This window comes from Hippoglossus hippoglossus, chromosome 17, assembly GCF_009819705.1.
Source record: "Hippoglossus hippoglossus isolate fHipHip1 chromosome 17, fHipHip1.pri, whole genome shotgun sequence".
Taxonomy (NCBI): Eukaryota; Metazoa; Chordata; class Actinopteri; order Pleuronectiformes; family Pleuronectidae; genus Hippoglossus; species Hippoglossus hippoglossus.
In genome coordinates, this window is record NC_047167.1 from 20199919 (window position 1) to 20219488 (window position 19570).

At 41.9% G+C, this 19570-nt stretch overlaps 1 protein-coding gene across 1 annotated transcript in view; it reads right to left on the reverse strand.

Annotated features, from left to right (window-relative positions):
* Window positions 1-19570, reverse strand: part of LOC117777646 (piezo-type mechanosensitive ion channel component 2) — a 62668-nt gene that overhangs the window by 22684 nt on the left and 20414 nt on the right. The window contains exons 6-21 of the mRNA XM_034612451.1: window positions 19143-19404; window positions 18380-18593; window positions 14149-14323; window positions 11604-11723; window positions 10344-10379; window positions 9159-9276; window positions 8780-8961; window positions 7666-7896; window positions 6970-7090; window positions 6241-6434; window positions 5473-5621; window positions 5101-5274; window positions 3984-4025; window positions 3388-3420; window positions 2011-2297; window positions 16-176 (exon numbers count right to left, since the gene is read on the reverse strand). Coding sequence (XP_034468342.1) covers window positions 16-176; window positions 2011-2297; window positions 3388-3420; window positions 3984-4025; window positions 5101-5274; window positions 5473-5621; window positions 6241-6434; window positions 6970-7090; window positions 7666-7896; window positions 8780-8961; window positions 9159-9276; window positions 10344-10379; window positions 11604-11723; window positions 14149-14323; window positions 18380-18593; window positions 19143-19404 — 2499 coding nt within the window. The remainder of the gene's footprint in view (window positions 1-15; window positions 177-2010; window positions 2298-3387; window positions 3421-3983; window positions 4026-5100; window positions 5275-5472; window positions 5622-6240; window positions 6435-6969; window positions 7091-7665; window positions 7897-8779; window positions 8962-9158; window positions 9277-10343; window positions 10380-11603; window positions 11724-14148; window positions 14324-18379; window positions 18594-19142; window positions 19405-19570) is intronic.

A 19570-nucleotide genomic window follows, 5' to 3' on the forward strand; every position in this document is an offset into this window, starting at 1 on the left:
CCCGGGTTTCTTTACCTCTTTGACAGAGACCAGGACGATGTAGCAGGACACTATTTTGATGATGTGGATCTCCAGCATCCACCAGATGAACAGCTGCAGCTTGTGGAAATACTCCAGGAACTTGAGGAAGAGCACAGTCAGACGGTCGACCACCAGGTGCCACTTATTTTTCAGATCTGGACGAGGGGGAAATAAAAACCAGACACACTGAAGACACTGATGAGGTTCAAATGGAAAGTTTCAACTCACAATTACAGCAATATGTTGACGGTTTGAACTCAATTATCCAAAGTCTTTTATTCTGCCTACGTCCCCTTTTCACGATGGAACGCTCTTCTCTCTTTAAACGGAGAGAATTAGTCTGATATAAGATATTCTATATGTTTTTATTGTCTATAAAGCTCATTAAAACATCTACTAATTAACTGCCGGTTTATATATTGTACTCCTCTGTGAGATGGAGGCCTGTTGCTGCTCTGAAGGTGTCATAGATCCTGAAAATCGACCAGATAGCCCATCCGGACGGGCTCGGGTCAGCTTTCAAGATTCTACTTTACAATACTCTGTGTATAGTGAGTGTTTATCATTTAACCTCAGGTATTACTGAGCTCAATGTAAAAGCCAAAATTCCCTTTCATGTATTCTGAAGCTGCTAAAGGTTTTTTTATGCATTTTTTTCCCCCATAGGAACAAAATGAGGACCGATGGAAACATGCTGGACCTTAAATCTGTATTCACAAGCAAATTCCAAATTCCAAGCAGTTACTTCAATTAGCTGAGAATAAAGACTGAATATTCTCATTTATATTCTCACAAAGGATATAAACACCGCAGCCACAGTTTTGTGTGTATATGTGTTTTACAAAAGACTTGATCTCAGGCTTTAATAGAGGCCTCATTGTTTGGATAGAGCATATAGCCTGTATGGCCTGCAGCTCATTATAAACCCAGAGGCCCTGCAGGGCTGGGTTTTATCACCTATTTTATTTTCTGTGTATATAAACAACATTTTTAATTTAGGACCCGTGTGACTGTCCGTGTAAACATGCTAATGCTGCGGCGTTAGTTGGCGCTGTGTCTGAAAGTGAGCGTACGAGCCGCGTCAGAGCAGAACACTGGAGATAAATCTCACAGAAGCCGACTTTGCTGCAGATGATTAACGGCTGACCGGTGAGAGGACGGGCAGCAGATGCTGGAGCAGCAGACGGAGCTTCTGCAGGAGAGAACCATCTGTCTCCCGAGCAGACGGCGGAGCTGCAGGCCGACAGAGATCTGAGAGGAGATGTCTCTACACTCATGAGTGAAAGTGCTTACACCACAGAACGCACGAGTCTCCGTTGTGAACTCAGGGATCGAGGTAAACACGGCCAGCAGTGTGGGAAGCTGTGATGGACGTTAGAGGAGTTAGCAAAAGGTCACGTTGACATTCTGAAGTGATTAAATACAACTGTGTTGGTTTGTTTTTTGTTTGTCTGCAGGATTACGCAAAAACCACAGAACGGATTTCCACGAAACCTAGTGGAAGACGGGACATAGGCCGAGAAGTCTGATCTAGACAACGGGACAGAATCAAATATTCAGTTTTCCCAGGGAATAATTCATATATCTTGCTTTCAGTAGCTGATATCCGGAGCCGTTTGGAGATGTCCTGCGGAGAAACTCTGGAGAATTGGGTCCAGTTTTTAATATAAAGGGTTTGTATGTTTGTTTGTCTCAGGCAAGTTCAACTTGATTTAGGAAAAAACTGTGAAAGAGAGAAGCATTAAGATAATTCAGTTGAGTTTCAGTCAGTGGTTTGTGTTTACATGATTAGATGATGAATCAACTATTGGCTCGCCGACAATGAATTTACCAAAATGTTGATATTTGATCGATCATTTCTAAAAGATCATTGCTGTTCTGTTTTACATCATTAAATAAATATTCAGGTTTATGTGATGAGCATTTGTCCCCATGTTATGACAGGTTGCAGCTCTGAATCGTTTCCCTGCATCGTGAGCGGCTCGGTACCTGAGCTCTGCTCGGTGCTCGGCTCTGGCCCGGTCCCCGCACTGCAGTGGTGGCTCTCCTCTGTGCTGGACTGCGGCAGGTCGGGCAAGCTGCCTGGCTTCTCGCCACCCATGTCAGTGTCGTCCATCACCACCACCAGGGCCTGCTTCTTCTCCTTCTCCATCTCCCACACCTCCTGCTCCTCCTTCTTGTCCTGCACCTCCTCCGGCTCTCTGGGCAGCGCCGTGTCCACCGAGCTGGCGCTGAGCAAGGTGAGGTCTGCCAGACTGCCGTCCTGGTGCACCAGTCTGAAGACACGTCAGGAAGTATTAACGCACAAAGACTCAAACACGGTCAACTGTAATTCTATACGTGTGAGGACTCCGTTGTATTATCTACTTCATTCTTTTAGGGTTGTTGTTTCTTCAGCGGTAAGTTTTGGAATCATTTTGTCGTAGTTGGCGAACATTTCACCACAAGATAAATGTAGTAGCTGTTGTGAGGCTTTTGATCGTATCACACAGCTTTCCTCAGTTGTTATGAAGACATTTTTATATTTCTGTTTATATTACTTCTTGTCCATGTCAGCTTACACAAAAAGCCAATTTCAACTAGAAGCATCTCTTAAACTGCATATAAATCTGTGAAGTAGGTTCGTCTTGTGAACATTCACATAACTGAATAACTCAAGATTGCTTGTGGAATACTACAGATATATAAAGATAGATAGATAGATATTATTTTGAATTTGGTTTCCCCCTTGTACTGGTTCTATTCAGTCAAATTGAATTTCCCCTATGAGGAATAAGTAAATGTATATCTTATCTTGGCATTTCTGCATATTAGGTGTCAAGTCAAAAATGTATTTAAAAACAAATCAGTTCCTTAGTTGTAATTATGACACAATTTACAAGTAGTGAAGAATTTTCAATAAAACAACCTCATGTTCTTGAGTCAAAACCTAAATCCTCACCACAGCAAAGGAATTGAAAGAAATGGAGGCAGATTTTTTTGAATATTTTTCTTTTTGAATGCACGATGTCCTCATAAGTATAGAAAGACCCCACACGCTCATTCACACGGACCAGGTGAAAGTCTCTGATGCAAACATGTGCGATGGGAACTGTTTCTGCTCTGTGTCCGCTACCTGCACGTCAGAGCAGGGATTCATCAGGCATTGATATCGAGAAGCAATGCACATTCCCTCCGCATTCCTCAAAAACAATCTGTGCTGTTTTTTTATGACTGAGCTAAATGGTCTGGGGGGAGGCATTAACCCTTGGAGTTCGTCTCAGGCAATGGAGCAAGGTCAAAGGTCGGGGGGGGGGGGGGGGTTTGGCTTGCATGAACCGGCTGCACATCAAGGCAGGCATGTCGTTACCCAGAGGTCGCACTTACTTGCTCGGTTGAGTGGCGATTTTTCGCTTGATGCTGCTCAGAATAATGAAAGTTACAGAGATGTACAAAGATTGAACAGTGAGGAGAGAAACCAACACAAACACTCAAACTCCCTGACAAAGAATATCCATGTTAAAATGCATGAACACTGGCCAACACACTCCTGTGGTTTGGGGGAGACAGGCTTTTTTTTTTTTTTTTTAAATGGGAAGGGGATTGATATCTTGGGGGTTCAACAGAGACGGGGTGTGGATCATTGGCAAGATACTCAAAAATAAGATTTTGGAGACTGAAACATGCTTGAGATGGAAGTTGTTCTTCTGGACAGTTTGTGAAACCATTGGAGAGAAGGGTTGTGAAGGGTTAGAGATCCAGGAATGTAACAGAGAGCACAAAGAGAGAGAAGGCTACAGGCAAAATGATACCAGAAAAAACTGGAGAAAGAACCGAAATGTGGAAACTACAGGAATATAAAACTTTCAGGAGATCATCGACGAACCATTTCAAGCAAAAGGGGGTAAAAGAGGAAGCATTAAACGCTCCAGGGGGAACTGGGATGTCGGTGGATGCCACAGAAAAGCGAGCAAATTACCCACCTATCCATGATCAGATAGATACGCCCGCTGACTTTAGCATGGCTGTGAGGAAACGGTGGCAGAGGAGAGATGGCGGCAGGTCACGGAGAGAAGCAGAGCAGAGACGAGACGAGGAAGCGGCAACAAAAACAATGGAAAGTCCACGACAATACAGTTAAACTCGCCTGCAGACTGTGAAAATGTGAGCGCTGTAACACAAAGCTGCACGACAAAGCACACGGCGATGAGAGCAGTGATATGAGGGTTTAACAGGGCGTGATTGTGCACGTGAGTTTGTGATGACGCAGCGTTTTTATGCTGCTTTTCATGCACACATTGCCGTTTTTTCTAGTATTTATGGTTTGGATGTTTATCGTCCGTGAGAAGAACCTTGTTTTGTGATGTTTTATATACGAATCTGAAATGTTTAAGATGTTCAATTTACGAGCAAGTTAACTACAAAGCTAATGGTTATTGAACTTTTCATTGTAAACACAGTTTGGTCCGACGAGGGGCAGAAAACTCACAATATTTGTTGTTGGGCCCGACACTCACTGTAAATGTTGGTTTTGTTATTTCCTCAGGCCGAGTTTACTGCACTGAACATCAGTTTTATGAAGTGATTTGGGGAATTGTGAAATATACTTATTTGAAAGTATCCTTCTAAGCACAAAACATCCTCCAGCTCTATCGGTGCCGATTTAGTTTGGTAAATTTGAGCAGGAAAAACTATTATTCAACTAGTCAGTCTTGAAAAACATAAATCAGCCACAGCTTTGATAAAATAACAATTGTTCTGATTCACTTTTAAAAAACAAAAAGCTCATAAAACTTGAATATTTGCTGCTTTCTTCAGCCCTTTAGTCTCTTATGAAAGTGAGTGGAGTGACTATCCTGTGAAAAATTATCAACAATGAAAATGATTGCTAGTTGCAGCCCTGGAGTATTTGCATGTAAATACATTCTGAAGGTCACCACATTTCACAGGAGCTTTAACACCAGAGACAAAGAGAAAGGCGACTGCAGTTGCATTAAATTCTGGGTTCTTTCCACCAGGTTCTAGCATGGCAGGTTATCAGAGCTGTTCTTTAAACTTCAGAGATACTTGAGGTCAAAGAAAAAAACAAAAGGGTCTCACCTGTAGATTGTGCTCTCCTCTTTGGCCACGACAGCCTGGAGGTCAGTGAGCTGCAGGAAGCGGTCGTGGAAGTAGTGCAGGTGGAGGATACACACCAGCAGGAAAGAGGTGGGGATGAAAATCCTGGTGAACAACATGGACACACTGAACCGCTCCAGGCCCAAATCCTTCAGGCTGCAGAGAGGGAAACATTTAGAGACGTATGTCAGAGGAGAAGAAGCTCACAGATTTAACTGTTTTGCAACATTTTGATTGAAAAGAAAAGCTGAACATCAGTAAAAAGTCAAAGATCTTTGGGAGTGAAATGCTTTTCTTTCACTGCCACAGACAGGATGTTAGTATCATTAATTGTGATAGAACTAAAACACTGACCTCGGCTTGTCCATGCCCAACATGTTGGACCAGAACTCCAGCGAGCCTTCAAACTGGAAGGTGTAGACCAGCGTGAGGACCAGCATGGTGTACATCACCACCGACATCCAGAAGTACTTCAGGATCCTTCGCCAGTACTCATAGTGCACCTGGAGAAGAATAATTGCAGTAAGTGTTTTACAGAGGTTGTGAGTTATGTGACCTACGCAGCTATAATGAATTAAATTAAACACAGAGGCGAGAGGACATCTGGATTTAGGGTGACTTTCTTTTTCTTTTTTTCGCGGCGGTTGAGGTTATAAAACAGTCAAGAATACACTGTGGATTATGAGCCTGCTGTACACAAACTTTATGACTCTAATAAAATTGTCAGCACCTTCTGTTTTTTGGGAAATTGAATTTGGAAACTCAACAGCATCCCACCCATACGCTAAATCTGGAATAAGCTGGGACCATAACACTTTGCAAACTGCCCTATTCTAACTGAGGACAATACAGTAATTACATTTCATTTGGTTTCAAAGAGCTTCAGAAGCAAAGAAAAGTCGTTAAACGTGTTGGGTGCGGTGATTCGTGCAAATTAAAGCAAACAAAAGAACTTTTTTCTTTTTCAAGATCCACAATATCCCATAGATATTAAATGTCTCAGTTGGAATTTTGTACACATCTGACACAGCAGTACAGACACATAAGTGAAAGTGTCTGTCTGTGTGTTCGCTGGTATTCTGTGATGCACTGATGCCCTCGGACCCTGGTGTGTTTCGGTACCTGGTAAAGCGCCACACAGGAGAGGAACATCATCATGTAGATGATCTTGTACATGACGATGGTTCCCTCGAAGCTGACGATGAAGAACATCCCCCCACAGATGTAGATCCAGTATTTGATCAGCAGAGCCATGACCATGTTGCCCAGGACCTGCATGGTGTCCTGCTCGCCTCGGTCCTCAGACTCCTCCTCCTCTATAAACCACAGCAGCGAATCAGAAAACCGCACCGACTCACGGAAACTGTCCGACGGGCTATTGGTCAATTCAGAGAACTGACCTTTATTTGTACATAGAAAATACAGTTATACAAATCATGTTATATATCAGACCTACAGCAATTGATTAATCAATCACTGTTTGTTTCAGGCAAAAGCAAATTTTTAAATGGATGTTGTCTTACATTATATCAAAACATATACTTTTATGTCTTAACGTGTTGCTCAGGAAAGAACTAAACATTTAATGAAATAATGAAACCTGCAAAAGTAGATTTGAACTCAGTCTCATGCAAAAAAAAAAAGGTAAATTAAAGCTGAAGTCCTCCAAACGACAATTTTGCCAAAAGTCACCTGCCACTCTCACAAGTTCAGTCCTACTCAGTTCAGACACCTGCAAAAAGTTATTGGTTTGTCAAATATTCACAGGGCAGACGTAGAAAGCAGCTGATACCAATATTATCCTGTATTTCAACTATATTAAAAAACAAAATAAGAGCACAGAGAGCTTACCTTTCTTCTCCTGATCCACCACGTGAACGTCTGAGAGTCCAGCGCTGTCTTCCTTTTGTTTCTCCCATCTCTCTGTTAGCGTTTGTCTGAGCAGCAGCCAGAAGCTCAGCAGACACAGGACCTACACACGGACACGTTTAACCAAACACACGAAGAGCCCGGGGGGGGGGGACGAACTAACAAATCACTTTCATTTAAGAGAAGTCACTATGTGTTTATACAGTCATTCAGATTGGACCTTTTAAACTTACGTTAAATTATCTAAACTTTCAGACATGTCTTGAATTCATCTGGGACTTAAGATAAACTTTTAAATACAGGTCGGCCCCGGATGTGAAATACAAAAGCATCTGCACTTCATGTTACTGTTTAATAAACCAGTAACGTGAGTGATAAAGAAAAAGGGGATAAGACTCTGTGGTGACCTCCTGATGTATGACATGTGATTTTAGAAAATACTACAAACATGGCCTCCTCCTATAGGAGAATATTGTATGACCGCCCTCTTTTATTAGCTGAATTCAGAGCAGGAGGAGTGTGATCATCCTATTGAACCACACCAATGTGTTTTCTTATCACAGGATCAATTCACGGATCCGTTTTAAAAGATGGAAAGGAATCAACAATGGACAGAAAACATTTTGATGTGTAGAAATGTTAACCAAACTCTTTGGTTAAATAATTCAGTTTCCAAACCTTGGAGGAAAGCGAGTGGAAAGGGTTTTTCTTCTTGACGAAGAACCCCGGGACTACTCCCATCCCCTCGAAACTCCAGATGTACTGCAGAACTATCAGCAGGTTGCCGTAGGCCACCATGAAGGGGGACGACAACATGGCGTAGCGCCGCCGGTCCCTCACCATCCACAGCATGCAGGACCACATGAGGAAGACGAACGTCAACCAGCTGACGTACGTGATGCTCCACGCCTGAGGAGAACAACCACAGGGACTCACACTTTGCACGTTCAGCTCAGATCCTGAAATTAAAGTCGAAATATTGTTCCAGCTTCGCGTTCAGCACCAACTGATAACTCTCAGTTTCACCCGTATCGGTGCCAGGAAACATTTTACAAAATTGTTTTGGAAAAAAATAAATTGACAGAATAAAAGTATTACATGAAAGTGTTTTTGTTAAACTCTCCTGAAACTGCAGAAACTCCCAGAAAGAAAAAACACAAACATCACCCCAGTGTCCTCAGCTGTGGTTGTTTCACTCTTTTCACAATTTGTCTTTCATTTCCTTTCTTTCTACGATTTCTACAAAGATTTACGGATGTCTCTCGTCTCAAGAGTCAGACGGCGACAAAGTGAAATGCGTGAACTCATTTGCTGCATTTAAAACAGGGTTTAACTTGCAATTCTGAACATTAACATAAAGAGCTTATAAAAAACATATAGTCTGTGTTACCAAGTCATAACTAAAACTAAACTAACTGTTCCCAAATTATTAATTCATCCAGGAATGTTTAACTGAGAACAGATGATCTTTTTATTATGATCCTGCAGCATATTCAGTCATAGACGCTGCCCAGTACAACTACAGCTCTCTCCTGTTGGTCACCCAGCTCTGGACCAGAGGGGGGGGGGGGTCTTTTGGCTTTTACTTAATTTTTCCAGCAGCTCTGTGACTTTGAACTTGTTAGATTCTTCTTATTATGCTGCTTTCAGGTTCCGATTAATCTTTAAATGCAAACTGCAACCGTCACATCTTCATTGCTTTAGCTCCAAATCACACAAAAAAGGTGATTTTGGATGTTTTGACCTGCAACATTCACCCCCTCGTTCTCCTCCGGGACACAGCACCACTCACCATCATGGCTATGAGGGCACAGATGTAGCTCTGCTTCATGATGAAGTGAAAGACTTTGACCATCGCGCTGACTCCTCGCTGCTTGATCCCGTCCTCGTCCTCCTCGGTCTTCTCTTCTCCTTCGTCCAGCGCCGACTCCTCCGGGGGTAAACGCACTTCATACACACACTCATCCTTCTTCTCTGGTTGGACACAGAAACACAAGCCTTTGCTAAAATAGCGATGGTGACGCTGCTCTCGTGTCCTGAGAAATTGTCTTTAAACTAAATCCAGATCTATAAATCGCTTGTATCTGAACTTACAAGCTTACACTTCTCCCTCTATATGTTTTTTTACATTTTCAAACTCTTTATTACGGAGCAAAGAGTAAAGTGCCCACCTGTAACTTCGTTGGGCTGGTCCATTTTATACTGGGGGGTGGAGTACAAGTCCAGACAGACCGGTCCATTCTCAGTTGTGACAAACTCAAAGGACGTCCCGTTGGAGAGTGGCACAGCCTGTAGATCATCATTCAAACTTTTTAAGGGATCAGACAACTGGACAGAATTCTGCCCGACAACGACAAACAGGGAGCAACTCATTTTATCTGGTAAAATTATGGATGATCTGCTTTTTCTTTCTTCTTTTGTTGCGTTACACTTTGTCTTTGTGAGGCGGTGAAGGGAAGGTTTCTGCTTTTCACACTGCACGTTCTGCGTCACATCCCCACATGGGCAAGGTTTCTCCAGTGGCTGTGACAATATTCCTTTATGATGTGATATCAGTGTAAGTGATGAGGGACAAAATCTGCAGCTCTTCTGCATAAGCTAATGTGAGGCTTCAAATAAAGTAAATTCTAAAATTTACAGCCTTTTTATTGCCTTGCAGAGAAGCTGCTGAGGGATAATGACAGAAAAGGGTAATGACCTCCACCGTGAGGGGATGTTTTCACCCCCCGGTCTGTTTTCACCCCCTGGTCTGTTTATTTGTTGACTAGTTTGACATTTTCCCCAAATTCCCTTGCATGGATCAAGGGATCAATGAAATCGTGCAATTTGGTGCACATCCAAATAAAATCCCAGATCCAGCAGATTTAAATGTGATTTCATAAAGGGACTGCTGGGCCTTGGCGGAGCTGTGCACTCTCAGTGCTCCTCTACTTTTGCACTAAAATCCCTGCAACGTTTTTAAAGCTGGTAATAAAAACTCTATGTATTTTGGCTAAATCCGACTGCTGAAGCCGCATATTAGCTTTAGCTGCCCTTTAACAAGGCGTCTATTCAGTGCCCGTGTGGACAGGACGAAGGATTGTAGATGTAGAACGACTGTGAACTGGGAAAAAATGTGATTCTATCCATTAAAAGTTGTGGCTTCGGACAAATTGTTGAATTCAGATTTTTTAACATGACACTCATTTCAGTGTGAAAGCAAAGTTAGCTCCACTGCTTTGTTGTGAACTAGTGGGAAACGTCAGAGGGTGCAGTGGGAAAAGCACTTTGCAGTGAGTCCTTCTCTTGCTGCAGGGCTGAGGGGTGAGCGGGGGATAAGGTGCACAGAGTTAAGACACATCCAGAGCAGCCCCCACCTCAGTCGTACTGATGCCGTCCTGGGTGGAGAGGAGCTGGAGGAGGAGGAGGAGAAAGAAAAGAGGAAGAGGAGAAAAGAGCATACGAGACAAGGTGTGTTATCGATGAGCTGCTGAAGTCAAAGGCCTCCTGGTTCTTTATAGTCGCTGATAAGCAGGAACAAAGCCGAGCAGCACTACTCTGTAAATCGAGCCCATCGCTCATCTGCGTCGGCTGCACACCCTAAAAGCATTTAAACCTCAGGAGGTGGCCGGTGGAGACAGACTACAGACCTTAATATGGGAACAAGGTCAGTGTGTGCACGTGCATTCACAGCTGAACCTTCCCAGGGATGAGTCTGTTATGAAACCTTGTGAACACAGCCACGGCCTAAAGTTTACAGTTTAACAAAAAAAGTCCCTTTCCTGTTATTTTTTATTCCGTAATTAAAATATTACAGCATTTTTTCCATTACGCTCTATTGTTGTTGAACGGCTCAACTGAGTCATAGTGTTCGAGGGTAACATCAGTTATCAATTGTAAAGAATGCAACGAGGAATGTGTTTAGGTTTTTACAGCCAGGGCTGTTGGGAGAAATCAAACATTTCACATGTTTGGGGAAAAACATATTTTTATCCTAAGTCCTTCTAAAGCAATGTTTTCATGTTTTAAGATTTTTCTTTATTAAAGCCTCCACATCATGGAACCTGCTGCTTAATGAATTGAGACAGGATAGTTTCTGGCTTTGTTAAACTTTTCCTTTTATGAAAGCGATGATCTCATTTACACTGACTTATCCTGATTATGTATTTATGATCTTATCTATTTTGTCATTCTGTTTGTTTTTCTGCTCATGTTCCTTTGTTACGTCTCTGCCAGGGAGGTTACAGTATGTTGTCATCCCTGTCAGTTGGTTTGCAGGATTATGCAAAAACTACAGGACGGAATATCACAAAACTTCGTGGAAGGAAAGAACCTTTAGTTTTGGTGCAGATCTGAGGAGTGGATTTAAGATTTGTTTAACTTTTTTAGGAGACAGGGCATTTTTTCAACACGTTCCTTGAGTTTAATTCATTTTGTCGACCCGTCTGATGTTATTTCTTTGTTGTAAAGCACTTTGTAACATGGTTAAGAGAAGTGTTGCATAAATAAAGTTTATTATAACCATTATTATCATTTTTTACAACGCACTGTGCATCGTTTTGTGAACCACAGGATGACGACTTCATGACCCGTCCACTGTTGCTCATGCATTTATTAACCCTCAGGCTTCGACGTACGTTTTTCTCATCAGTTCCTTGGCGTGACTCCCACCACATCTGCCTCCTCCCTTTGGCCGAGTTACTGGTTCTGTTTCCGACGAGCTCCTCCTCCTCGCACACATCCCCGTCTTTGTCGTCCTGAAAAAACACAGATAGACAGTTTGGATGATATCTGACCGACTGGACTGTGGGCTGAGTCTCCTCTTGTTAATCAGCTTCTATTGACAGTGTGGGAGTGAGGAGGAGTAGGGCGACCTTTTAAAAAGAGGAAATTAGGTTTTACTGTAAATTATCTGCATTTCTTATCATTAATTTATTTATATACATGGTTAATATGATTGTCTATTGGTCTCTGTGCAGTTTCCCATGTTTCAGGAAGTGTCTGTATCTTTAAACATAGAAAGAGATAAGTACGAAATATAGTAACAGGTTAAATTATAAAATATTAGGGCATAGTATTAGATAAACTGATTTAATTTAGATGATTTCCTACATTAAACATCTTGTTTTTAAGTAAAAGCAAAATATATTTGGTGAAACTCATTCACACACAGCAGCAAAGTATTATTTACATTATTGGTCACTTGTTTTCTTCTTCACAATAAAGCGTCATTATTACACTGGTGTTAATGTGGGATTGGTAGTTTCTTAGTTTCTTTGTTTTCCCTCTGCGATCACATTTCATTCCTTTGGATTCTCCAACCTATTTGAATTATTGTGTTTTTGTTTCTTTAAGTATTGATGTGTTAACAGAGACAATTAAATACAAATCAAGCACTGAATTAATTGGAAAATTGTCAAATCAGCTCCTTCTCAAACTGGTTTCTCTACTATCGAAAAAAACCTGCTGCTGATTTATGCCGTAATCATGTTTTATTATTAGTATCTGCTTAAGAGTAAGAGTTGGTGAAAACACACACACACACACACACACACACACACACACACACACACACACACACACACACACACACACACACACACACACACACACACACACACACACACACACACACACACACACACACACACACACCTCTGAATGGAGGGATCAATAGTGCATAGAGACCCACAGGTTTACAGGGAGGTATTGACCCCTCTATAAAAACGCTAATCTATAACTCCATTACAGGACAGAGGAGCTGAGCTCCGAGGTCTGAGGCTGAGTTCAGGAGCCGGCTTCACATTAGAGTCCAACGATCGTCACAACGGCAGCGACATCGTCTCATTCTGATTTCTGGTCATGCAGCTACTTTTGGTTTTGTTGTATTAAAGAGGACATAGCATGCAAATTCCACTTTGTTAGTGCTTCTACAGGTTAATGTGGGTATCTGGCATGTCTACCAACCCATAAACTCTGGGAAAAAAACACTCGCGCGTTTTGTTATGGTTCCTCTACGTCAGAAACGTCATGCTTGAGCGACTCGATTGAGCTTCCTGGGTATTGTGTCGTAACAAGGAACTGGAAGTCTCCCTACATGGCCTTGGCCTTGGCCTCCAGGACAACAGAAGGGGAATACAAAGTATGGGATGCATATTTGATAATTTATATCATATAAAATATGTAATTTATATCGTTTAAAATCATGGGGGGAGAGGGGGGAGGGGGGAGCTGGCTCATTAGCATTTAAAGGAACAGGCACTCAAAACAGGTCACTCTGTGGAGGGCTATTTTATACAGGGTAAAAAGGAGCTGTTTTAAATGATCCTTGTGGTATGTTACAGACATTTCATTAAGACCCCAAGGAACCATATCAACTTGTGGTAAAATGAGCATGCTATGTCCCCTTTAAATAACATTTATTTACATATTAATTAATTTATCTAACAATCTAAAATACCTGTATCATTGGACAACAGATCCAAAATGCATCTTTGCTTCGTGTTTTGTGAAACCAGTCGAACACTTTCTCAGACGACACAGACGCAGACAGCCATAGATCGTTCTGGAATCTTTCATCGATGCGGTTTCTCTGAGCTCGAGGCCACATGGATGCACATTTAATTCAATCTGAATCTATTTCAGTTCACTGTCTGGAATTTACTTTGGGGTATTTATGGAGGTGTCAGGACCCGATTCAATCTTTGACCCCCCCACTGACGGCAACTGGTCCCGATCGTGAGGCGTTTTTAAAGCAGAGGAGCTAATTGACGTTCAAACACATATTTGACACGAGGAGAAAGGCAGCGGATATTATTTTATACTAATCGTTCTGAGACGAGGATCTTTTGAGCTCCTTCAGCGAACAGGAGTATCACTGTTCGCTGTATAGGTCGAATGCTTCTGACTGAAACTCCACTAAAAATGATTGATCAGCCTCCTACAGCAGAATCCATGATCACAACAATCCCAGTTTAAGTTAACCCGGGAGTAAAACATCCTGAGAGCCTGTTACAAAAACATCAGTAAATCAGATTTAAGACTTTTACACCGGTCTTTGTCCTTTTAAGTCTTGAGGCCACTGACTCTGGTGCTTTTTAAAACATTTAATTTAACCACAAATGTCACAACGTGGACAGAAAAGCGTCCACGCTGCATTTCCAGTGTGCTTTTTTCTCTCACCGTCAGCTGCTCGATGGGCTCCTGCAGCCAGAGGCGGATGAGCGTGGCCAGCGTGTAGTAGAGAAGCAGCAGCATGATGGGATTCACAAAGTGGTACCACTTACGCTCCGGGTGCACGATGAGCTTCCATGTGCAGGAGCAGTTGCTCTGGACGATGGGGGAGATGCCAAACGTGCTGCAGAGACAGACGCACACGTGTATGAGGAGAGAAACAAACTCTTTGGGAATTCATTAACACAACACTGAATATGGGAAGGAACGCAGATGTAGGTCATAAACAAAGCTTGAAATTTTAATCACATGAAAATCAACATAAACGGACACAAGGGTTTGATTTATGAATAAGATCTGACTTTATTCCAATAAAAGACTGTGTCTCTATGTCTGTATTAGAGCTGCAACGATGATTCAGCAAAAACTACTTTAGGAAATAACATATGATGAACATATTCTAATCATGTTTTTTATACTAATCAATTAAATAATTAAAGAATTAAAATAATTGGCAGATTAACTGGTGAGGGAAATAACAATATTAGTTGCACAGTTAGTTTTACTCACTATTTTAAATAACAAAGCTCCTCAGACTTTATTCCTAAGAAAAAAACAAATAAATCCTTTGTTGAAGGGGACCTGGCGTCTCCTTCATTGAGCAAAACAGATGAGCGTCATCGATCAGTAGATTCAACTGTTCTCATTGAGATAAGTGATTCTGGTTCATTCATTACTCTGGATTCAGTTCAGAATATTGAAGGTTTGATCTTAAATCTTATCTGAACTGGCCCCGACTCATCACTCAGTGGATTCAGCTTTTCTCATTTGGGTAAGTGTGTCGTTCAAGTCAGTGCTTTCAGAGGAGGAGTCCTTCGGTTCTTCATCTTTCTAACTAATAACTTCTCTTTTCTCAAGTTCATCATATTTCTTTGCTCTGATGAAATGGACGTTTTTTTGGTGTAACCCACAGAGAACTTAAAAGCAAAAGATTAACAGGTATCTCCCCGTTGAGCTTTTTACTGATGTTTGACTTGTATTTGTAAACAGTTTCATTGTTTCCCTGGAAACCATCCAACAATAATTGATTAGCCATTTTCTGTAAGGTTTTTTTTTTCTATGAAAATTGTCAAAAAGCCTCTCAACTGTGAATATTTTCTACTTTCCCTTGTTCTCTCTAGTATTTTTGTATTTCGACAGATGAACTTAAGGGAATAAATACATTATTATATATTGGTACAAGTACATCAACGGATTATGACAGTTACAGTCTGATGGTGCCGACGGAAACTCCACATGAAATCTCCACCTTGGAATCTGGGAAATGCACTGACGCTAAAAAATCTGTTTGTACCGACGGAGGATGTCGTGTGATTCAGAGCTGTTTCCTCTGAGCAGAACAAAGGTCATCGGCTCAACAGGAACTGCCAGTGACACACTCGCAGATTTAGAAGCCTCCAGAGTCTTTACTTTTTACGCCATGTGGAGGAGCGAGTGCCCGCCTCCGACCCAACAACACTTCCTGAACGGTTTCTCCTTACAGCTGGGGAAGGCTCCGCCGGTCACGTGACTGGGGACCTCCATTGTGAGGCAGGAAGCGGAGTGGAAGCCAGGCCTCTCAACGGCGTCACTCAGCACCGGCCCCGCGGGCAAGGTCACTGTCAACAAGCAGGATCAGGGCAGGCACCGAGGTGGTGTATTGTCCGATGGGCAGACTTTACATACTACAACCATTAGAGTTTCCCAGTGAGGATCCGGAGAGGAAACAGGCCGCAGCCGAGGAGGACGCGTTAGGTTTATCATCACATTGAGCCTCAGCTTTCACACAGCGGCCGACAGGAATACCTCAGCGCTGTGGAAAGTCAACACGGACGCACGAGGAGTCGGCGGATGATGAAACAGCCGGTCTGTTCGTGTAAAGACCCGTCAAATAAGAATCAGGGCTGCGGTGAACTTTCCAGATTTAGGCCTTCAGACACTCAAAGAGGTTTTTTCCTAAATTACACCCACTCGCCAATATTCACAGCAGGAAACTTAAGAAGGAAAATAAAGAGACGGTGTTAAAGAGGCATCCATGGTGAAAATTCTGCTTTATATCGGTAAAATATGTTTTCTAAATTTAAAGCTTTAAAAACGTGATCGTACCAATTACTTTCTTTACTAAGTTTAAAGGTTTTAGAACCCAAACGAGGAAAGTATCCAGTGTTTTACTACATTAAAAGATTTGACAGCCCCCCCAAAGAAAACAGTATTTAGTATTTAACAGACTTTAAAGATGTAGGAGCCCAAAGAAGAGAAAAGTATCTGGTATTCTGCTAAATTTAAAGTTTTAGAAGCTATAAAAAGAGGAAAGTATCTAATATCTCACTAAGTTTTAAGATTTTAGAGAAAAGTAGATGTTGTTTCTTTGACTTTGCTCCTAACACATCTACTTCAGTAACTGTAATGATTTTTAAAAAGGCCCAAACAGGTGAAAGTGTTCCAGTATTTCACAAGAAAACAAACCTCTTCTGTGGGATTATCTTGGATCTCACTTAGGGAAACGCTGATTTAGACGCTGGTGTAACTGTGTGGTCATTCCAGTGTGCACACGACTACTGCCAGCGTGAGATGGTGTGAGGAGTCCATTCATTCTAATGAGGTGGAGTTCTAAAGGAGAAAACCTGTCAATGCAGCGCTGTAATCACACCTTATCTGCCCTCGGAGGCCGGAGAGGAACGGGAGCGCGCAAGGTTTGTCCAAGGCAGCTTCGGCTAAACATAGCTGTAAATAGCCTCGGCCCTGACACACGGCGGCACAGCTTTCAAATGAGAAACCACGAGATCAATAAAAGCCTCCAACACCAAGGGCACGGAGACAAGAGCCACAGTAATAAAACTCAAACTGTTAAATGGAAGCGTTGTGTTTTATTTCTTATTCAGAGGGTTTTCTGCTGCTTTAATAGGGCATTCGAGTTGAATACATGTTTTCTCTGCTCTTTGTCTACGTCTCAGAGGAGGAGGCTCAATAATATGTTCCTTTTCTTTATTAAACTTCCATATATTTGGTTGTATTTGTGTTTTCTTTTTATTTATTGTCATCGTTAATAAGGTTTATGATTAAACTGTATAATATATCAAGCCTCAGTTCCATTTCTTTCTTTGTCTGATATATTAATAACACAAATTATTTACTCCTTATTATTGGCGTCAGACTGATGAAGAGTAATCCGAAAATAATAGATTAATACGAATATTTTCAGTTTTTAAGATTTTAAGAAACAGTTTCCTCATAAATATTCTCTTCATGTATCCAGGTATTATTTTTAAAATTTACACTTTTGAAGCCTTGGAAAAGTTGTGGACTCACTTTCCTGGATTCCAGTTGTAAAATTACGGTAAGTATATTTCTGTGTATTTACCATTTTAATTAATTAGACCTCAGTAAATGAGTTAATGTGTTGAAGCAGAACTGCTTTTTTGTCAAACACGGAGGAAACCTTGATTAGTATTTGTTTGTATTTAGTAAATAAACATAATTCTCTGCATTCCAGCCTGTCAATCAAACACACTGAGCGTAGTGACCCGAGCACACTCACCTCCACTGAGTCTGCATTCATCACAGGCGCGACTAACGAGCGTTGGCGAGATGTGCAACCGTGTGGCTTTTCTCCAACCACAGCGTTTCACCGCTGCGGCCACAGACAGCTGATTGTCTCCTCGCTCATGCATAATGAAACAACACTGGTTGTAGTGAAGAGGCTAAAAGCTCAGCCTCAGATATCGATGTTTGAAATATTTCCCCTCCAGCTGGGTTCAACTCTTTCTTTTTTGCCTTCTCGCTTGTTACAACTGTAAATATTTATTAACGTGTAAACAACTTGCTTTGGGCCCAATAAATATTTCCGAGTCAAAGGAGCTCAAGCCCTGTTGTCACGTCGTATATGTATTGTCACATTATTACGCATTAGTATAAACTTGTGTTGTTTAACAAAAGAAATACTCTCTGCAAATTCCATTAATGTGACAAGAGTGACAGACGAACTAAATTTATCTTTGGCTCACTGTCATTTGGAGACTGGCTGAATTTTGTTGCTGTTGATTTATCTCTTTGGGAAGAGCAGTGCCAACAAAGTTTAATTTACAGCCTCTCACATTTTCATTTCTGAATAATGTAAAAGAAAATAACGGCACAAACCAGCTGATTTAAACAGGATAGAAGCAGATGATTGAATTCTGTGTCTGCTCCACACGTGACTGACCTGATGTAGCCGTCGTCTGGTCGGATGGACTCCTGGAAGAACTGGAACTGGTAGAGGTAGAGCACGATGATGTGTCCGGCGCTGAAGATGGCCATCAGGACGCACATGCAGCTGAAGATGAGCGTGTCGAAGGTGCGGCACAGGGACCACCAGGTGCACAGGAACAGGAAGATGAAGAAGTACACCGCAGAGGTCATGGACGGCAGCATGATGCCTGCAAACACACAGAGAGTGGATACAACAGGTTTACGTAAGGGTTCATTATAATATAGTACATTTATCAGCAAAAGTTTTTAAAGTTTAAGGTTTTTGATCAAGATTTGTTCTTTATCTGACAACAACCACTTTTTAAAAAAGATTAACAGAAGAAGAGAGTAGGAAAACCAATTGTGCTTTAAGTAAATACTATTTCTCCATTTTTCTTGTGGATTCTAACATTATTATACAGCCTCAACCACCTATAGAGGATTCAAGACCCCTAAATAAAAGCCAAGACCTATTTTAAGAGTGAGAGCACAGAAGAGCTGGAGATTGATGGAGTATAAGCTGCAGAGGAGACAAGAGAGACAGAGAGAAAAAGTGCTGAACTATTCAACTTAACTGAAAATGCCTAAACCCTCAAACAATATAAAACACAGAACTATCTCAAACTAGAATCCAGAGAATCACCACTTAGACAGTGGAAACCCAATAAATGATCTAATGGAGGAGAAGTGAGTGTAAAACATGAAGACACTTCAGATTCACACTCAGAACGTCTCACCCGTCATTCCCAACAAGATGGTGACCACCACCTTCCCCGCGGTGGTGATCAAGTTCCCGATGATCTCCTTCACTTTGGACGCAACCTCCGCGACTATCCGCAGGACCTTCCTCTTTGTGCTCTCCTTCTGTTCCTCCTCCACCTCCTCAAACTCCTCCTCAAACTCCTCCTCAAACTCCTCGTCCTCCTCGGCCTCGTACCCCGCCTCGAAGTCCTCCTCGAGCAGGATGTTGTCGTCCAGGCTCAGCTTCTCCTCTTCTTCCTGGGGGGGGGGGGGGGGGGGGGGGTTTGGATTGTGAGTGACAGACAGATGAATGAAGGTGAGAGCTCTCCATGGTGCTGAAGACAGGTAGCACCACCGTAACAATCCAAGTATGTGAATATGATTTTTTTTTACTTTTGTAACTATTCTCCCTTTATTCTGATGA